This window comes from Panulirus ornatus, chromosome 16 (assembly GCF_036320965.1).
Source record: "Panulirus ornatus isolate Po-2019 chromosome 16, ASM3632096v1, whole genome shotgun sequence".
NCBI lineage: Eukaryota > Metazoa > Arthropoda > Malacostraca > Decapoda > Palinuridae > Panulirus > Panulirus ornatus.
The window spans coordinates 43,132,140-43,153,164 of record NC_092239.1 but is presented as its reverse complement, the minus strand read 5'-3'; the positions used below and the strand labels follow the sequence as shown (position 1 = coordinate 43,153,164).

Genomic DNA, 21,025 nt, shown 5'->3' with positions numbered 1-21,025 from the left:
AGGGATGCATTTATCCATTGAAAATAAGGACCAAGATAATGAGTGGTAATGTAAACGTGGATGACACTGCAACAAAGTTCCAAATTCAACTGCTGCAATGCCACTATTCCCGCTGCTGGGCGGTATACACCCATGTCTCATTTCCAGGTGGAATACGATAAGCAGGTTACTCCTGGCTTACAAATGAAAAAATCAATATGTCCAGCTTTTGTATAAGCTTTTATCACATCCAACAGAACACACACACACACACACACACACACACACACACACATATATATATATATATATATATATATATATATATATATATATATATATATATATATATATATATATAATATATATATATATATATATATATATATATATATATATATATATATATATATATATGTAACTTGAGATGACACTTCTTACGTATGACAGCCAGATCTGTAGATCGTACCGGCCGCCTGACATATTTTGTTGTTCAGACGACAAAGCAAGAGGGTCTACAGCCATGAATACAGAAACCCATTACTTGAATGTGATGGGAATACACGCCATCCGCAGACTATAACCATCTCTTATCTACGGTGTCGTTGACTATTACCATCCGGGAGAAATACTGATATAATATGCGTTGCTACTCTGGCGTCATATGCCGTGCCAACAAACGTTCTGATGTACCATCATGGTATATCATACTCCTTAACCCCACAGCAGGTTCTCCTCCAGAGGCCTACCCCGGAATTTTTCATGAAATACTTCTTACATGAGCACTCATCTTGCAGTAGGAAATTCATTCATATTTTCAGGCCACTTTTTTTTTCAGTCAGCCACTGGCGATCTTAAAATTTCAATCATAACTTTATTCAATCACTATACCTTAACCCTTTATAATTACAAAGCATCCATTATCATAATCTTTTTACTGATATACTTTACCCATATATATATATATATATATATATATATATATATATATATATATATATATATATATATATATTTTTTTTTTTTTTTTTTTTTATATACTTTGTCGCTGTCTCCCGCGTTTGCGAGGTAGCGCAAGGAAACAGACGAAAGAAATGGCCCAACCCCCCCATACACATGTACATACACACGTCCACACACGCAAATATACATACCTACACAGCTTTCCATGGTTTACCCCAGACGCTTCACATGCCTTGCTTCAATCCACTGACAGCACGTCAACCCCGGTATACCACATGACTCCAATTCACTCTATTTCTTGCCCTCCTTTCACCCTCCTGCATGTTCAGGCCCCGATCACACAAAATCTTTTTCACTCCATCTTTCCACCTCCAATTTGGTCTCCCTCTTCTCCTCGTTCCCTCCACCTCCGACACATATATCCTCTTGGTCAATCTCTCCTCACTCATTCTCTCCATGTGCCCAAACCATTTCAAAACACCCTCTTCTGCTCTCTCAACCACGCTCTTTTTATTTCCACACATCTCTCTTACCCTTACGTTACTTACTCGATCAAACCACCTCACACCACACATTGTCCTCAAACATCTCATTTCCAGCACATCCATCCTCCTGCGCACATCTCTATCCATAGCCCACGCCTCGCAACCATACAACATTGTTGGAACCACTATTCCCTCAAACATACCCATTTTTGCTTTCCGAGATAATGTTCTCGACTTCCACACATTTTTCAAGGCTCCCAAAATTTTCGCCCCCTCCCCCACCCTATGATCCACTTCCGCTTCCATGGTTCCATCCGCTGACAGATCCACTCCCAGATATCTAAAACACTTCACTTCCTCCAGTTTTTCTCCATTCAAACTCACCTCCCAATTGACTTGACCCTCACCCCTACTGTACCTAATAACCTTGCTCTTATTCACATTTACTCTCAACTTTCTTCTTCCACACACTTTACCAAACTCAGTCACCAGCTTCTGCAGTTTCTCACATGAATCAGCCACCAGCGCTGTATCATCAGCGAACAACAACTGACTCACTTCCCAAGCTCTCTCATCCCCAACAGACTTCATACTTGCCCCTCTTTCCAGGACTCTTGCATTTACCTCCCTTACAACCCCATCCATAAACAAATTAAACAACCATGGAGACATCACACATCCCTGCCGCAAACCTACATTCACTGACAACCAATCACTTTCCTCTCTTCCTAGGGAAAATGATTTGGTAAACAGAGAAGAGGTAGTAAAAGCTTTGCGGAAGATGAAAGCCGGCAAGGCAGCAGGTTTGGATGGTATTGCAGTGGAATTTATTAAAAAAGGGGGTGACTGTATCGTTGACTGGTTGGTAAGGTTATTTAATGTATGTATGACTCATGGTGAGGTGCCTGAGGATTGGCGGAATGCGTGCATAGTGCCATTGTACAAAGGCAAAGGGGATAAGAGTGAGTGCTCAAATTACAGAGGTATAAGTTTGTTGAGTATTCCTGGTAAATTATATGGGAGGGTATTGATTGAGAGGGTGAAGGCATGTACAGAGCATCAGATTGGGGAAGAGCAGTGCGGTTTCAGAAGTGGTAGAGGATGTGTGGATCAGGTGTTTGCTTTGAAGAATGTATGTGAGAAATACTTAGAAAAGCAAATGGATTTGTATGTAGCATTTATGGATCTGGAGAAGGCATATGATAGAGTTGATAGAGATGCTCTGTGGAAGGTATTAAGAATATATGGTGTGGGAGGCAAGTTGTTAGAAGCAGTGAAAAGTTTTTATCGAGGATGTAAGGCATGTGTACGTGTAGGAAGATATATATATATATATATATATATATATATATATATATATATATATATATATATATATATATATATATATATATATACATATATATATATATATATATATATATATATATATATATATATATATATATATATATATATATATATATATATATATATATATATATATATATATATATATACAATTTTCACACCATTCTTATCCAGCTTTCCTAAAGACTGATAGGCTTTGGAAATATACCTCTCGTCGAGGGGAGAGGGGTCTATGATATTGTCAAGATACTAAAATAATTGAAAGTTCAAAACGAGAGAACTTAGGACTTTTTTGAATTACTTGAAAGTTGGCTCAACTCACTAGCATTAGTCATTTTTTTACGAAAAATAACTAAATCTGTTGAATACAAGTTTAAATCATCGGCGACCATTTTAGAAAAAAAATTCACGCAAAATTGATAAAAGTTTACAGTAAAAATCAACGTTTAGTTCGATCTAACAAATTCAAAGTTTTTTTCAGAATGATAAATTAAAAATTTACGTCAGTGCCTTAGGAAGGTCAAGAGTAAAATGGATGTAACTACTTCCATCACTACGTGTACTATAATCATTATGTAGACAAACATATACATTTATTCATTCATTTTGAGATACTAAAAATTTGAAAATAATCGTAAGAATATATCACTACAATTAATACGTTTTTTACATTGTACGCTCATTAAGGGAAGACAGCTCCTGCAAATCCCCACCGCCTTGGATACGCCCATGCCTATCTGTCGACCGTCCCGGTGCGCCTCAGAATAATTCACCCGCCTACCGGCCCCACGGGCGGTAGGCTCAAGCCTCCCACGACTCCCTCGCCATTCCTACTCCTTACCCGTAGTAAATTCCGTAGTACAATCGATTGCCGGACCTCCCATTCAGACCAGCGCCCAGCCCAAAACATTCCCGTTTTCTGTATGATTCTACGATAGAAAACGGGTATGCACGTGAGACAGTTTGATGTCATCACCTGTTTGTACCTTTAGAGGGAAGAGTCCTACAAACCATAGATCCCATCTCTTGACCTTTCCATGCCATAATGTACCCTTTTAAACCTTTATAAATTGCAAGCATTCACATTCTGCGTGGTTAGTATATTCCAACCGTCCGCCAACAACACTTAACCAAGACTAACATCCTAACAAGTTCTTGAGCAACTCCTTTTCATATTCTCTGATTATTCTGTTGCTAATTCTCTTTAAGAACTATTCACAATCAATACCGTCCAGTTGACGTAGACACGACAGCTGTCATCAGATTCCCCTCTATAGCGCAATCCTCCTTACAATATACAGCCTTCGTTTCATGAACATGTAAAAAATATGATGTGGAACAGCCAAACAAAATATGTAAGGTTAATGCATACTCCACCAATCTCCTCTTATTGTTGGCTTTCGCACTACTGCACCTTAAACGCTCATGATATATATATATATATATATATCATGATTTCTATATTTTACCTCCATTTACCTTCATTTAATGATGCGGCCACTACTGCAATAACATTTAGGTTAGGCACATATGACAAAACATGATTAATCATACATATTTTCAACTGAGCTCATATGTGAAGTACTCTGAGCCCAATGTACGACAGATGAATTCACATCGCTGTGCAGGTGTGTACCCTACTCTATGTCTGCAGAAATCCATTATATTTTCACGGCCCTAGGGCACTTGTAAAAAGGAGAGGATCCTAAAATTACTCCAAAATAACGTTTTCATGAGCTCCTGTAGCTACAAGGTTGCGCTAGTAAGAAGGGGAATGGAGTAGGTTCTTCGACAAGACTGTGCTCTACATGATACACTTTCGCCAAAGGTGACTACTTATTCATTTTTGGTGAAACATAACAAGAAATGGAATCCAGCAACATCTACACAACCACTAATATACCCTTATATCAATGAGTGTTTACTAACATTACACCATTACTTGTTCCTTCTCGATGATCAGTTTCCAGTTCTTTTTGCTGTAACTTTTTCCTTACCTGAATTTAGTTTAAGTTTATGTATGAATTTTCAATATATTCAGATTTCTTTGAACCACACAAAGAATGCCGAAAGCCCATTAACCCATTTATGCTGTCATTAACAACTGCACTAAGAGTAAAATGTCCTCAAAGTATTAAGTCATGCAACAAGAACAGTACACGTTTTCTCATTAAAAACGAAAAACTCATACACAGCCATTATATTAATGAAATACATTCATCTGAGCAAGGCTGCCAAAATCAAAAATACAGAAAGGAGTCCATCAAAACTAGTACACCTTAATGCCCTTTCTCCCTTCAACTGCAGCAAGAATGGAGAGTACGTACTTACTTATGAATACATATGAAATTTTGCCTAAAGGCAGGGTTAGCACAATGCTCACTGCTAATTACGGGAAAATCTTGAGTAATGAAGGAAAAGTCTTAGGAATTAATTCTGTCAAGTGTTGCTCTTGTACGTATGTGGACTGAAAGCCAGCAGTCCACGTGTGGGTATGGCAGAAAGAAAGGAATGATACCCGGGTTAAAGGAGTGTTACTTGAGAGCTACTGGGGTGCTGGCTTAATGCACAATCCTCCTGATACAAAGGCAGGTAGTACTGGTAAAAAAAAAAAAAAAAAGGAGAATCTTGAAAACGTTTAAAACTGAGATAAACAATTTTTTACTCTGGGATGATAAGTGAAAAAAACATCAATTTATCATTCCTGAGAAGAGCAATATACAACTTACCTTCACTAGAGGAATTCCTATCTGATTCTTCTTCATTCTTTTCTTCCTCCTTTTCCATAGTCATCTTATAATATCTACCATGTTTTTCAGGTCTCTCACTTGCCCATTTTTCCATTTCTTCAATTTCCTCTCCAGATTTTTCATGCTTCCTCCCATTTATTGTTTGATTTGTTTCACTCTCCACTTCATGGTCACTCTCATTCATCCATGCAAAAATCGCATTAGCTTTGTCTATACGTGTATCAATTGAACCATTCTTTAAATGAGACAAATCTGACATTCTAGCCACAGCACTCTCTTTCTTGAACAAATATGTAGTTACTGGAAATTCATTCCCACATTCATCTGCCATATCTCTCAACAGATCAATGACAGAGGAAGCACATGATTCAGAATCTGAATCTGTTCCTGATTCTTCAAGCACAGATCCATCATGGTCTGGTAGGCTAATCACTGAATTTTCTTCCTTATTCAAACCACCAATTTCATCACTGGCAATGTGCAAGGCACACCTTTGAGTTTCTGTATCAGACTGTTTTTTGGCATCACAGATTTCTAGGAATTCATAGTACTGATCACTGGTATCACCATGAGATCCTTGATCATTATTACTTTTTGCATTACCATCACTTGTCACACATTTGGTTCCATTTGTCACATCATCGCAGACTACTTTGACAACACCATCTAGTGAAACAGACTCTCTTACATCATGATCCATAAAATTCAAATTTGTAACATCTGATTTCATTTGCTTTGTACTTTCCCAAATGATGGGTATTCTCTCACCATCTTTTTCAGCACATGCAACTTTTCCATCATATGTTTCTTCCATGCTTGCTTCGATTGTACTAATCTCATCTTTGTAAGAGCTTTGTTGCGGAAAGCCTTCAAAATCAGAATGATTTATAAGATGGTCTTCAGTATCCTCATACTGATGATTACTTTGCAGTACTTTTGTTCTTCCTTTGGAATCCCGAGCATGTTCAAGCAAGAAGTGAACAATGACTTCAACCATGGAGTCCAGAGCAAAATCCTGTTTCTTATTGCGCTTCATGAGTTTCCCAATGCGTAATGCTTTCATAAGTTTCAGGCGACTGCGGACACATGTAGAACACTCATTTTGTTCCTCATCCAGTTGCCTTAATGTGTTCACCAACCTCTGAATCAAAAAACAAAAATATAACATTTAGAGACTTGCATTATCAGTTACAGTAAAAGTTACGAACATTTCTATCTATAATTACCCCAGGATCAATTTCTATTAGAGAGTCCTGGTGTTACACAGGACCTTTCTAAAAGCTCCTGCAACCCAAGGCTGCACTACTTCCAGTAGCAGGGAAAGGTAGACTCCTTTGGGGTGAGAAGTTCTTTGATGAGATTGTACTCCCAATGATATAGCCTTGCCAAAGATGGCTTCTTACTTGCAGTGTAATATCTTACGGTCAGAGCTTAGTAACATCAAACATATCTGATAAACAAAGTCATGCCTGCTCTTCATAACAAGCCTGAGCCCCATCTTCCTTTGTTTAAGAACAAGTGTGTTTTCAAAACCATCCCAAACAGTGATTCACCCATAGTCTCTTAAGCATGTCGCAGCTTAAAAAAATCGTTTTTGTTATCATCATTATGTTTTCTTGTAATAGCTTTCTCAGGGTAAACTATTTTCTCATTAGTGTTGTTCTTAACCTTCTGGGGAATGGAGTCAGGCCCTTCCTAGATGGGAAAATTAGCACTGTTTTCCACAAGACTGAAAAAAAATAAAAGTATAGTATATATCAAATATGGCTTCAGCTGTTTTATTACATTTTTCAGTAATCAGACCTTCATTTCTGTAAAGAGAAATTTTTCTGCAATCATCGTCCTCCTATACTAAATCGAGAGAACAATCTTTTATCAGATTTTCAAAGTAATTATCATATCTGATTTTTTTTTTTTTTTTTTTTTGCCACTGTCTCCCGCGTTTGCGAGGTAGTGCAAGGAAACAGACGAAAGAAATGGCCCAACCCACCCCCATACACATGTATATACATACGTGTATGTACATGTATCTGATTTTACCTTTTATATTTAATTTTGCATTAGGAATTTATGGTCTGAGGTTGGGATTGAAAGATATAACATTGTTCATGGCAATGGGGTAGAATAACAGCCAAAAAAAGTGGTGGAAAAGAATATCATTAAGTCATAGAGCAAATAAACAAAATACATTGAACAAAAAAATGGGTAAACTAAACAGTTTTTGAAGATGTTTTTCATGAATGTATCATCTACAAAGAAACTGGTAAAGTACATTATATTCTCTAATTATTTCATGTATAGTACTAACTTAAATTTTCTGGATCTATTTAAAAGAGAAATGTTGGGTGTTGTGGTCATTATCTAAATAATGTGCGGACTCAACAGCAAACAACTCACATGGTTGATTAGCTGAAGAGTGTCTATGCTTTTTATATACAAAGCCTAATATTCAAACAAATCAAAAAGTAGCCTGAAGACTAATCATAAAATGTTAAATCTATTCAAACTTATGAGACACTATAAATACTAAAATTCTTGAGCACAGAGCTTATTCAAAGTAAGATTTTTACTAGCATCAGGGATAACTGAGGAGAGTTTAGTATCCTATTGGTGGAATAAATCTTTTCACTACTTATATAAGGTTTCAGAGTTGCAGTAATTTTCAAAGGACCTTGTTTGCTATAGGTTTTTGCCCCCCTTCATAGGTAATGCACAGAGGTACTTTACTAGAAAAGTTTTTACATCAGTGAAGTTTTAGATGTTCCTTCACAAATATCACCTTTTTATAACATTATCATCATCTTAACAACTATTATTAACCAATCAAATTTGTTTCTATACCTATTCAACAAAAATGGTAGCATTATAAAATAGTGCAATATATTTCTTTTTTGGAAGCGGAAGTGGATCATAGGGTGGGGGAGGGGGCGAAAATTTTGGGAGCCTTGAAAAATGTGTGGAAGTCGAGAACATTATCTCGGAAAGCAAAAATGGGTATGTTTGAGGGAATAGTGGTTCCAACAATGCTGTATGGTTGCGAGGCGTGGGCTATGGATAGAGATGTGCGCAGGAGGATGGATGTGCTGGAAATGAGATGTTTGAGGACAATGTGTGGTGTGAGGTGGTTTGATCGAGTAAGTAACGTAAGGGTAAGAGAGATGTGTGGAAATAAAAAGAGCGTGGTCGAGAGAGCAGAAGAGGGTGTTTTGAAATGGTTTGGGCACATGGAGAGAATGAGTGAGGAGAGATTGACCAAGAGGATATATGTGTCGGAGGTGGAGGGAACGAGGAGAAGAGGGAGACCAAATTGGAGGTGGAAAGATGGAGTGAAAAAGATTTTGTGTGATCGGGGCCTGAACATGCAGGAGGGTGAAAGGAGGGCAAGAAATAGAGTGAATTGGAGTCATGTGGTATACAGGGGTTGACGTGCTGTCAGTGGATTGAAGCAAGGCATGTGAAGCGTCTGGGGTAAACCATGGAAAGCTGTGTAGGTATGTATATTTGCGTGTCTGGACGTGTGTATGTACATGTGTATGGGGGGGGGGGGTTGGGCCATTTCTTTCGTCTGTTTCCTTGCGCTACCTCGCAAACGCGGGAGACAGCGACAAAGTATAAAAAAAAAAAAAAAAAAAAAAAAAAAAAAGATGTTCTGGAAGGAGGTAAATAAAGTGCGTAAGAAAAGGGAGCAAATGGGAACTTCAGTGAAGGGCGCAAATGGGGAGGTGATAACAAGTAGTGGTGATGTGAGAAGGAGATGGAGTGAGTATTTCGAAGGTTTGTTGAATGTGTTTGATGATAGAGTGGCAGATATAGGGTGTTTTGGTCAAGGTGGTGTGCAAAGTGAGAGGGTTGGGGAAAATGATTTGGTAAACAGAGAAGAGGTAGTGAAAGCTTTGTGGAAGATGAAAGCCGGCAAGGCAGCAGGTTTGGATGGTATTGCAGTGGAATTTATTAAAAAAGGGGGTGACTGTACTGTTGACTGGTTGGTAAGGTTATTTAATGTATGTATGACTCATGGTGAGGTGCCTGAGGATTGGCGGAATGCGTGCATAGTGCCATTGTACAAAGGCAAAGGGGATAAGAGTGAGTGCTCAAATTACAGAGGTATAAGTTTGTTGAGTATTCCTGGTAAATTATATGGGAGGCTATTGATTGAGAGGGTGAAGGCATGTACAGAGCAGCAGATTGGGGAAGAGCAGTGTGGTTTCAGAAGTGGTAGAGGATGTGTGGATCAGGTGTTTGCTTTGAAGAATGTATGTGAGAAATACTTAGAAAAGCAAATGGATTTGTATGTAGCATTTATGGATCTGGAGAAGGCATATGATAGAGTTGATAGAGATGCTCTGTGGAAGGTATTAAGAATATATGGTGTGGGAGGAAAGTTGTTAGAGGCAGTGAAAAGTTTTTATCGAGGATGTAAGGCATGTGTACGTGTAGGAAGAGAGGAAAGTGATTGGTTCTCAGTGAATGTAGGTTTGCGGCAGGGGTGCGTGATGTCTCCATGGTTGTTTAATTTGTTTATGGATGGGGTTGTTAGGGAGGTAAATGCAAGAGTTTTGGAAAGAGGGGCAAGTATGAAGTCTGTTGGGGATGAGAGAGCTTGGGAAGTGAGTCAGTTGTTGTTCGCTGATGACACAGCGCTGGTGGCTGATTCATGTGTGAAACTGCAGAAGCTGGTGACTGAGTTTGGTAAAGTGTGTGGAAGAAGAAAGTTAAGAGTAAATGTGAATAAGAGCAAGGTTATTAGGTACAGTAGGGTTGAGGGTCAAGTCAATTGGGAGGTGAGTTTGAATGGAGAAAAACTGGAGGAAGTGAAGTGTTTTAGATATCTGGGAGTGGATCTGGCAGCGGATGGAACCATGGAAGCGGAAGTGGACCATAGGGTGGGGGAGGGGGCGAAAATTCTGGGGGCCTTGAAGAATGTGTGGAAGTCGAGAACATTATCTCGGAAAGCAAAAATGGGTATGTTTGAAGGAATAGTGGTGCCAACAATGTTGTATGGTTGCGAGGCGTGGGCTATGGATAGAGTTGTGCGCAGGAGGATGGATGTGCTGGAAATGAGATGTTTGAGGACAATGTGTGGTGTGAGGTGGTTTGATCGAGTGAGTAACGTAAGGGTAAGAGAGATGTGTGGAAATAAAAAGAGCGTGGTTGAGAGAGCAGAAGAGGGTGTTTTGAAGTGGTTTGGGCACATGGAGAGGATGAGTGAGGAAAGATTGACCAAGAGGATATATGTGTCGGAGGTGGAGGGAACAAGGAGAAGAGGGAGACCAAATTGGAGGTGGAAAGATGGAGTGAAAAAGATTTTGTGTGATCGGGGCCTGAACATGCAGGAGGGTGAAAGGAGGGCAAGGAATAGAGTGAATTGGAGCGATGTGGTATACCGGGGCTGACGTGCTGTCAGTGGATTGAATCAAGGCATGTGAAGCGTCTGGGGTAAACCATGGAAAGCTGTGTAGGTATGTATATTTGCGTGTGTGGACGTATGTATATACATGTGTATGGGGGGGGAGGTTGGGCCATTTCTTTCGTCTGTTTCCTTGCGCTACCTCGCAAACGCGGGAGACAGCGACAAAGTATAAAAAAAAAAAAAAAAAAAATATTTCTTTTTTCACGGTAAATTTGTAAATACGTATTGTGCAGTGTTCTGATAAAGTTACAGATTCAGTCTCCTTCAGTCTTTCAAACCTTTAAAGCTGCATACAGTCTCTGCTGTATCAGTGTAACACAATGAGGAAACTAAGTGTGTTATAGCTTCAATCACAAATTCATAATGAAGCCTAAGAATGGTGTTCCCATTATCCTACTTCTTACCAACAGCTTTTATAAATACGCACATGAAATAAACATATTATCATAGGATATAATCAAAATGTTAAGCAGCTAACTGATCATGAACAAATGAATAAAAAATTCTACACATGTAAAATATCCTTTCTCTGTAACTTATTAAGTTTGGAGAGCTCTGATATGTGAATTTTCTTTCTTTACCTGGATTTCTCCATCACTAAAGCCCTTGTAATAAGATATACAAAAATTGCATTTTTCATCCACTTGGTGATATTCATATCTCATTCACATCCTATCAATGCCTTAATAATAAATTGTGTGTTTTGAAGAATGAATGCTCTTTTTCTCTCTAGGGTATGAGCTTTAAAACTGCTCATAGGATAATTAAAAAAATCTTTAAAATTTTCACACAAATACCTCTCGATTTACATGTATCTGATTTATGCCAATTTTAGAATAATGCACAAGGTCCATTTACATCTTTTTTTACTTTATGTGGGATAATGTTTTGAATAACATCATCATCATTGGGCTAGTGCACTGGTTTGGGGATGCCAGCATCATGTTACAAGTATGTGTATGCATGGAATGAATACAATCTATAATCATGGACTGCTACAGTATACTGTATATTGCATGAATCTTGTCCTTGCATCATACCACCACAACATATTTTAAGTTCTGGTGCCAGTGGTGTTAAGAAGCATAAAGCCATTACCAGTGAGACTAAGAAGGATGTGCTCAGCATTATGAAAGAGGTGAATGAACAGCTGATATTAAGCATGCCCTTGGAGTTAGTGGATCTATTCCTGCATTGACAATTGCACCGCAGTGTGTAATAATTACTTAGTGATTTGGGAGAGGATGAAGGTGATCATAAGGTAAAGGCTATAAGACTGGTTGATTGTTTTTCCCCTTCTTATATCTAATTTTCACATCTAATTGTCACATCACAGATAAAAATTTCTCAATCAACCAAAGTAAAGTATAACTCTTTGATCTCCAACTCTCCGTAAAAACTTACGCCTTTACATAGATCAACTTACTAGTTAAAGATAAATCTTCCTTCATCTTCTCTCTGAACAATTCCCGTCTCTAGTTAAATAATCAGCTCCATATTTGTGTGAATAATGAGTACATGTCCTGTCCACAATGACCACATGCAATCCTAAGGGGTTAGTATGGTCAAACAATGAAAAAATGAGTCACCACGTGGTCCTATTAGCTTAATGGGTACATAGAAACATCTATTAATACACTGCAGTGGCTGTAAGTCAAATTACAAAACATAAAGTGATTGCATTCACCTTCAATTGACTCAGTTGGCACAAAAAAAATAGGAATACCTTCTGAATGGGGAATTTCAACTTGTTGACATTATCTATTTACACTTTTCCATGAACTGGATCTTGTGTCAATAATGCCAATTTGTATTTAATTCAGTAAGGTAATTTGAATAGTGCATCTTTACTTATGGATATATTGGTGAATCTATTTATCCATCTATATCTGTGTCACCCATTTCCTCTGTGAACTCCATTCATGGGGGTGGCCACAGCAGAAGACTCTCCACTTATCCCTGTCCTAACATGCCTCCCTCAGATACACCATTCCATGCATTCTTCTGCCATTTTTCTCCCTCCAGCACTCCTCCACTCTATTTCCCAATGTCACAAGTGGTCTTCCTCTTATACCAACCCCTTTAATTGCACTACACTTTCCTTGTAAACTCCCATCTCTCATTCTTTCCACATGCTTAAGTATTACTTTTTACCCAGTTCCTTTGCATTCCCTTGCAAACTAAATCTCTCATAGACCTCCTAATAACTTTCTTCATTTCAATCTAGAAATAACACATGCTCTCAAATAACTAATTTTCACAGCCTGGATTCTTGATTTCTGTGATACAACTCATGTTTGAGTTTTGGCTACATAGGTCAAGGTCGGGAGGACTATCTTGTCCCTTAACCCTTTCTTTACTTCCATACTTACACCCCTACCCTTCATTATTCTCTTAAGGTGAACCAATGACTTTTCCATCCTGTGCTGCTCTCTCTCTCTCTCTTATCTCTCTTTCTATATCACCAAAGATTAGTTCATGAATATTTTAATTCTCTCACTTCCAATATTTCTCACTCATATCTATAACAACCTTAGTGCAGTCTTCTCTCATTCCTCTGGGCTTTTCAAAATCAATAGTTTCACTCTATTTCCTTCAAACACCATTACTTTACTTTTACCCGCATTTCCCTTCAATTACCTACTCTTACACACACCTGCAATATCTCTTTACTCTCAACAAACAACACACTATCATCTACTTGTCACAAGCCACTATCCCTCATCATCCTACACCCATCTCTACACCCCTTTTCCCTTGTTCTGCTTTCATCCTTCTATCACTCCATCCATATATATGTCAAAAAGCCAGTCACATCACAGCCCTGCCTCACACCCACATGTATACTAAATTTTTGCTCAGTTATCCATCCACTATTATACATGCATCTGATCCTCTATCAAAGGCTTTCAAACCATTCAACAGTTGTTCCCTTACCCCAAGTATCCTTAACACATCCCAAAAAGCATTTTACTTGACTCTATCATACACTTTCCCAAGATCCATGAAAGCTGCATATAGCTTCTTCCCTTTTTGCCACATACTTTTTCAGTCATCTGGTTCGAACATCCTATACCTTTCGTAAAATCCCCTTACTCCTCACTTATTTTGCATTGCCACTTCCATCTCTTTATCAGATAACACTCTCACATGCACTTTTCCTGGTATACTTAACAAACTTATTCCCCTGTAACTGCTATATACATCCTTAGCATCTTTTCCTTTGAATAAAGTGACAATAATAGCTTTCATCCAATAGTCAGGCACAACCATCAGCTTTAACACAAAATTACTTATCAAATGCATCCATTCTATCACACTTTCTCCTCCATACTTCAACATTTCAGCTGTAATCCCATCTGCTCCAGGTGCTCTTCAACCTCATATCGCCCGTTTACCTCCCTTCTTGCTCTATGCCCCCGCACTTGTATCCTTTTCCTTCTATTTTACATATCCATGTATGTAACAACTGCTGCCTCACTTTCACCCACATTCATCAGTTCTTCAAAATACTCCATCTTGGTGAAAATCGTACATACTGGGATCTTCCATTTGAAAAAATAAACTCAAACATGCATGAGTAAATGAGTTAGGCCATATAAAATGATAGCAAAGACAATTAAGAGAGTCTAATTTAACATCAAAATAAAATCCAAATTTGAATACACTTGTTAGGGAGGTATACTATCAGTACCACTCGCCCAGGTATCGGGAGGGTTAGTGATAACTGTATAATGAGCCAGCACTTCAGTAGTTGTCAAGCTGCACTCCTCTGACTCAGGTAACTATTTTTGTTTCTGCTTTGCCCAAACATGGACTGCTGATATTCTGTCCACTATCATACAATCTCTTCTTGTCACAAACAGCACTTGAGAAACTTAACTCACAAAACTTATTATTTGTAACTCTAGATTTTCCTGCTGTAAAAGCTATATGCTAGCCTTGCCTTTTGGCTCAGTTTTGCCTGAAATTACCTAATGTACATAACTGTTTATGTTCCTATCACTGCTTTACTACTGGATTTATCAGATTCCCTTTAGAACAAAAATAATTTTGCATATGTTAAAACTCCTTGAAATATCTGTTCTTATGTGCAAGATGAATTCTAATGTTCACTTGCAAATTTGATTAAATCCATGGTCAGCCACTACAAGAGGGCTCTAAATTATGATTTATCTCCTTTCAATAATGTTCCTAAAAATTAACTTAATCTATGAGCTGTTATTTTTACCATAAATCCATTAAGTGTCTTTCTCTATAATTATTCTTTCTCATTGTCAATTCTGGAGTCTTATGATTATTTGTTAGTTTTAACACTATTAAAAGCAAAAAAAACATTTCAAATAAAGATCTGGTAAAAGTCCAGTTTAAATCTACATTACTATCACATTTTGTGATTAAGTGATTTTGCTTAGCGGTGGAAGTGTATTACAGTACTGTACTTGGAGAAAGCTACAGAATAATAGTGGGAGAATGTGATTCTGGGAATTACCTTGATATTACTGGAAACTAAGATATGAAATAAACGGTATTCTACTGTATTAAAGTGATACTAATGAGGGATAAGTAAGTGAAACACTTGTAAAATTAATCAAGAGAACCTAAATAATCTCAACTAACCTCTCCTGGCAGCTGGGATTTAAAGATGAAATATATTGTATGAACGTCAATTTCATCTACAGCTAAGGACCAACAATGTGTTATCTGTTTGTCTTAACTTGTGAGTAACAAGGACAATGTTTAACTGGGTGTGTCTCGTAAATTTTGATGAAGATAATGAAAATTCAGGTAAACATCAGCCATTAGGGAAAGGTCATGCATGGTTTCATAGGCCCTGTTGATTTTATGCAAGTGTTTGACCTACTTTAAAAATGATTAAGACTATATTATCCTTACTCTCATCACTATTGCATTACTTAATGCTTATGACTGTCTACCATTTTCCACCATAGTAAGGTAGCATCAGACTGAGATGACTAAACATCATAGAAACAATCTTCATATAGCTCCTTCCTTAGTTAATATTGAAGAAGAAAAAGTCATGTACCAATTAATTCTCTACCACTTTTATATAGTTATTTCCACATTACTCTAATATTGCAAAAAAAAATCATTCAATATCCAAAGCTTAAAACAATACAAAGCTAAACTAGACTTTTCCTAGATTCATCTTGGAAGAAGCCACCTTTTGTGAATATGCCTCTTCATGACACAGGAACACCTAAAGTATTTGTCGTGTGCAGCATGATGACTAGTGACCATCTAGGTTTCTTTGTCAATATTCATGAAATATCATCCATTAACACGGATCAAACCCCCCAGCTAAGGTTGATTGAGGTATTACTAGGGGCCAAGGAAATGCCTTCTGGTTGAAGGCTAGGCAAGGATGACTTGTTTGATTATTTCAACCCAACACTTTCCCTTCACTTCAACATTTTCCATCGTCTTTACTTCATTCTTGGAGTTATCAACATACCCTACAGAAGAAAAATTGCCAAAATCATGGAACTATCTATGTTCCTTGAATGGAAAAATAAAAAAGTCAACTGTAAAATGAATTTTTTTCATCTTAAGTTTCTGTCAGGATCGATACATGTAGACATCTCGAAAACTTCAACAAACTTTTCGACAAATGAAAAATTCGGTCTACTCGTATGACAACGCAGCGCATAGGAAGCACAGAACTACCCTAATGTTCTTCGAAATAATCACAACCATACCGGTAATATCAATAATATCAAAGTCCCTGATATCTGAACATGCTGCTGTATCTCCAATTTTGACCCATCTTATTCTTGAGTGTTATGGCGAACATTAAACCACTCAACTCACCTTCCTAGCTAAATACTCTCGGACTAGAGATGCACTCAACATCTCGACGTCTCGTCGATCCATGGTCAGGTCAGATCAGGTCAAGTCGGAGTCCCCCTGACCGAGATTTGACCTCGGACGACCTACCAGCATGTGTTTACGTCAGGTTGTAAACACAGTCAGCGCTTGTCAGTCGTCAGGTGTTGTGCTCCAGCCGTCCGACCAGTGCCATCTGTCGGAGATAATTTTCCTTAATCCTGCATCTTTTATGTTTATCTCTATATCTGTCCCTTTTGTGTCATTCCGTATCGTTACATTGTACCGGATGAAGACTCTTAATCGGCCCTGATATGTATACAGTGATCATGAGGTGGTGAAGTGGGGTCAAAGGTCGTGAGATAGAGTATCGTAGACCGTCTGCTGTCAATGGTCAGAGCAAACATGGCTTCCTCCAGCAGAGGAATACAAATCGGATCAGCGTGGTTTCAAAGAAAAATCAAGCTCCGACCACAGCACAGAGGGATCCATTTAGTAACAGACGAAGTCTTGAAGGAAATCCCAGAACTCAGGCAGTTTTCTGTAGGCCTACTACACGTACAGAGTAAGTACATGGCCTACTGTTTACATCTACAGCTCTCACACACATGAGGGTGTCGTCTGCATTTTTACCTGTACAGTTAATGCTGGGCTATGTAGAACGATATTGCTTGGTAGAATTAACTACTACACATGTACCATACCCTGTGGTATGGTTGGAAATTCATAGGAACTTATTCGGGTGAAATAGTCACGTTGATGGAATGGTAGGAAAAGTTCAAAATGTTGGAAATGTACTAAATGCATGATATAACCTGTCACAAATGATAATTAGGTGATATACCGTATGAGGAACTAGCATGAGATATGTGGGTAAGTTAGGAATATTGTATGTAGGCGAAAACCACGAAAAACATGTATTAGATTGGAAGATCTCTTGATGTAGATATATATTTATTTGCTGTAGATAGTGTTGTAATTGTGTATTAGGGTAAGGGTCGAGTTGGTTAAAGTCTAATTTAGCTCTGCATTGCTAACATCTTCAGATATTGAATGATTTATCTTCTGTGATGCTTGTCTAGTGTTTAGAGGTTACAGTAACAAGTACAGAGTCAGAGTATGATATGGAACCGTATGTTTTATTGAAGTACACTAGATATGGCAATACAGCAGTGAGGGTTTTATATATCTGGAAATATGTGTGATTGATAAATGCATAAGTAGGTAAAACACTAGCAAAAGATCAGTAGAACCTATGAAAACCTCATTTAGTAACCAATGTGTCTAGTAGAATTATATGTACATTAACTTGGTTTCTCGCTGAGGATTGCATGGCTGCCCCATTTGCCATCTGCTTTTTGAGATTCAGTAGCACTTATGCAGTGTTTAAACATGCGTGTAATTAGAATACTGAACATTGATTTAAGTCTTGACTACTGTGGAAGTTAGGGGGGTATATTTGTAGTTTTTATATTTTTCAAGTGTATTATGTACTTCAATTAATCTGAGATTATCCCACAACTTGATTAACATCATTTATGGATGTAAAGTGCTCTACATCATGATCTGAGACTTACAGTATTCTGTAAACACTACACAAACATTGCAGAGAAAAAACCTCATATCCAAAGTTAACAGTGTTGTCGAGCTGTACTACGCTTTTACTGTCTAGCTCCACATCAGTATTACTTTTGGATGTTGAGGAATTATTCTCTGCAGTGTTTAGAGAATTTGATAAAGGTTGCAAGTATGAATTTGAGCAGCATATTTTTAGATGAATGGGAGTCATCAAATTATAATTTGTATAGCAAGTGGTAGGACTGATCATGCGGTGTGCAAGTTTCCAGGCTAGTTTTGGATTTCCATTCAATAATGGCCTTTTTTTTTTTCTTTAAATAACCTTTGGTTGTAACTCCTGAATTGTGATGTGCCTTTAAAAACCTGCTTAATGAGGCTCTCACAACACCCCTGAAATCCACCTTCTTCATCCTTGTACTGCTGCCACTGGGGATCCATGCACTATCTCTAGGCCTGAACCTTAGCTGTCAAAAGTTATGATAATTCAGTTGTTTGTATGTATTCTTTACTTTTTTCACTTATGGTATTTCTATCAATTTATAGTGTGAAACAAATTTATTTTTATCCATATTGTGATAAAAAGATATGAAGGCCCCTGCTGTTTGAGGGTTAAGTGAGATGGTAATTGTACATGGGAAAAATGTGTAATTGATGTAAAGTAGTTACGATCAACAAAACCTCTGAAATCTATGCTCCTTAAAAGTCAAGAGTTACCCTAATGCTCAGTATTCTAATTGAAACATGCCAGTCACACCTATAATTGAGTACAGTGTAAAGGGCACTGGATGTCAACAAACAGGTGATACATCAAGTGGCCATGGAGTCCCCAGCATAAGACCAACTTTCTATTTTCAACTCTCATTCTGGTGGCTTGGTGAGGTGTTTATAAGTTCAGCTGATTTTTATCGAGTGTATTGTAAATTAATTAACCCCACTCTTTCCCCTGATGTAAATAAACTTCACTACCATTGCCGTATTTAATATTATATTAAATATATTGCTCTCGATTCATTCTCTGCTACACTACTGTTACAAGTTGTACCTCTAATCCGGCGCTCTGTTGTCCAGCACATTTCTAATCTGCTGCCTCTAGTTATTAGTTTGTGAATCTGCCACCAGGTCAGTGCTATTAGTAGCACTAAGGCACCAAAATCTGTTTACACTGTAGCCGAGCTTATTAACAGTCCTGTTAATTTCTTATATGCAGCTGTATTTTAGCACTTCTGGAGGTCATACAAGGGACCAAGAAGTGCAGAAGATAGTGCTGGTGCTAATAAGTATAAGCATATATCATTATCTATGCTTGAAGTGGTGGACTTATTTAAAAAATCAGATAAAGGAACTTCTGTAAAGACTTTGTGTGATAACTATGAGATCGGATTGTCAGCATTGTATGACGGGTCAATTTCTGTTTTACAGCATTTTGTGTGGTCCAACAATGGCCAGGTTCCAAGGTTGCTGGATTGAAAAGGTACGACTTGTACTATAACTTTTCGCTAAGCACTACACTAGCATTGTAGAGGAAATTCAATATCCATACTTTGTTAGTTTAGTGTTAACTAGACTTTTACCCCAGTTTTTACGGAATGGGAAAGGAGTTTTACATGCATAGGGCCCCATCATTTGAAAAAAATTTGCCATCAGGTAGACTGATTGACCAACCATTATTGGAATATTTATCAAATTTATCCGAATATGCTTTTCTGTATAATCATTGTGAAGTGATTAAAGATTAATAGTGGTCAGTTTTTGCTTTGTTAAATTTTCAGTTTAGCTACACATAGTAATGGCTTCAGATATTAAGTGATTTCATTTAGCTTTGGTAGTGAAATGCTTGGAGAATAGGATAGATATCATGGAGCAAGATTTGGTGCATTATATTTTAACCTCTGGTATTATTCCTTATTCTGCATCCTTCATTTTGTGCTGACGTGTATAGGGCTATTCCTATCGCCACATGTTGATATGAAGCTTTACACCTCTGTTTCAGATCCAAGCTGTTGTTTACTTCCAAAACTGGAAAAGATATCATGCATATCATTCACCCAAAGAATGTCAGAGTGCATATATGTCATCTGTGTGAGATGCTAGTTGTTTGCATTCACAGTTGTAGGTAGTTTTAGAATAAAAGAAACCATTTTTGTGGTATTATTCATATTTTTGGAGCCAAGAAAGTTATTTGTTCATTTATTCATGTCTATGAATGTATCTGTAAATAACATAGAAATATGAAAAAACATTCATGTTTAAAACAGGCATTTAGAATATGTACAATTTGCATAACAAATTCAGACTGGTCTGTGTAGTGTGAAACCATGCCTTGAAAAGAAAATGATTAATTGTTTTATGTGATTAGGTGGATAGGGAATGAATTCACACTTGGAAAAGCTATGATTATCATATAGATACTTCTTAGACAAGGGGCCAGCACAGGCCTTCCCCAATCCACTCAACACTCCCACCCGTACATAGAGGAAAGTATACCAGTTTTTGGGTATTTTCTGTGTTAAGGTATGAGATAGACATTACAGTATTGTCAAACTTTTTTCACCTATGGGGATAAACCAGGGATGAAATACTGAAAGTGGTGAGAAAGGACTATGAATATTACTCAATGAAAGTGTAGAATAAATTAATGTAAAAGTGCAATAGGTTGAATTGCA

General features: G+C 37.6%; 2 protein-coding genes across 3 annotated transcripts in view; one reads left to right on the top strand and one right to left on the bottom strand.

The window, feature by feature from the left end:
* The window catches only part of LOC139754270 (uncharacterized), a 313,522-nt gene extending 296,567 nt beyond the window's left edge, over positions 1 to 16,955 (bottom strand). The window contains exons 1-2 of the mRNA XM_071671642.1: positions 16,770 to 16,955; positions 5,507 to 6,668 (exon numbers count right to left, since the gene is read on the bottom strand). Coding sequence (XP_071527743.1) covers positions 5,507 to 6,668; positions 16,770 to 16,832 — 1,225 coding nt within the window. The 5' untranslated portion in view covers positions 16,833 to 16,955. The remainder of the gene's footprint in view (positions 1 to 5,506; positions 6,669 to 16,769) is intronic.
* Positions 16,956 to 16,991: 36 nt separating this feature from the next.
* LOC139754271 (UPF0047 protein YjbQ) overlaps positions 16,992 to 21,025 on the top strand; it is a 221,878-nt gene continuing 217,844 nt past the window's right edge. The window contains exon 1 of one of the 2 annotated variants that reach the window (XM_071671644.1): positions 16,992 to 17,349. In XM_071671644.1, coding sequence (XP_071527745.1) covers positions 17,175 to 17,349 — 175 coding nt within the window. In that variant the 5' untranslated portion in view covers positions 16,992 to 17,174. The remainder of the gene's footprint in view (positions 17,350 to 21,025) is intronic. The other variant, XM_071671643.1, reaches the window with a different exon arrangement.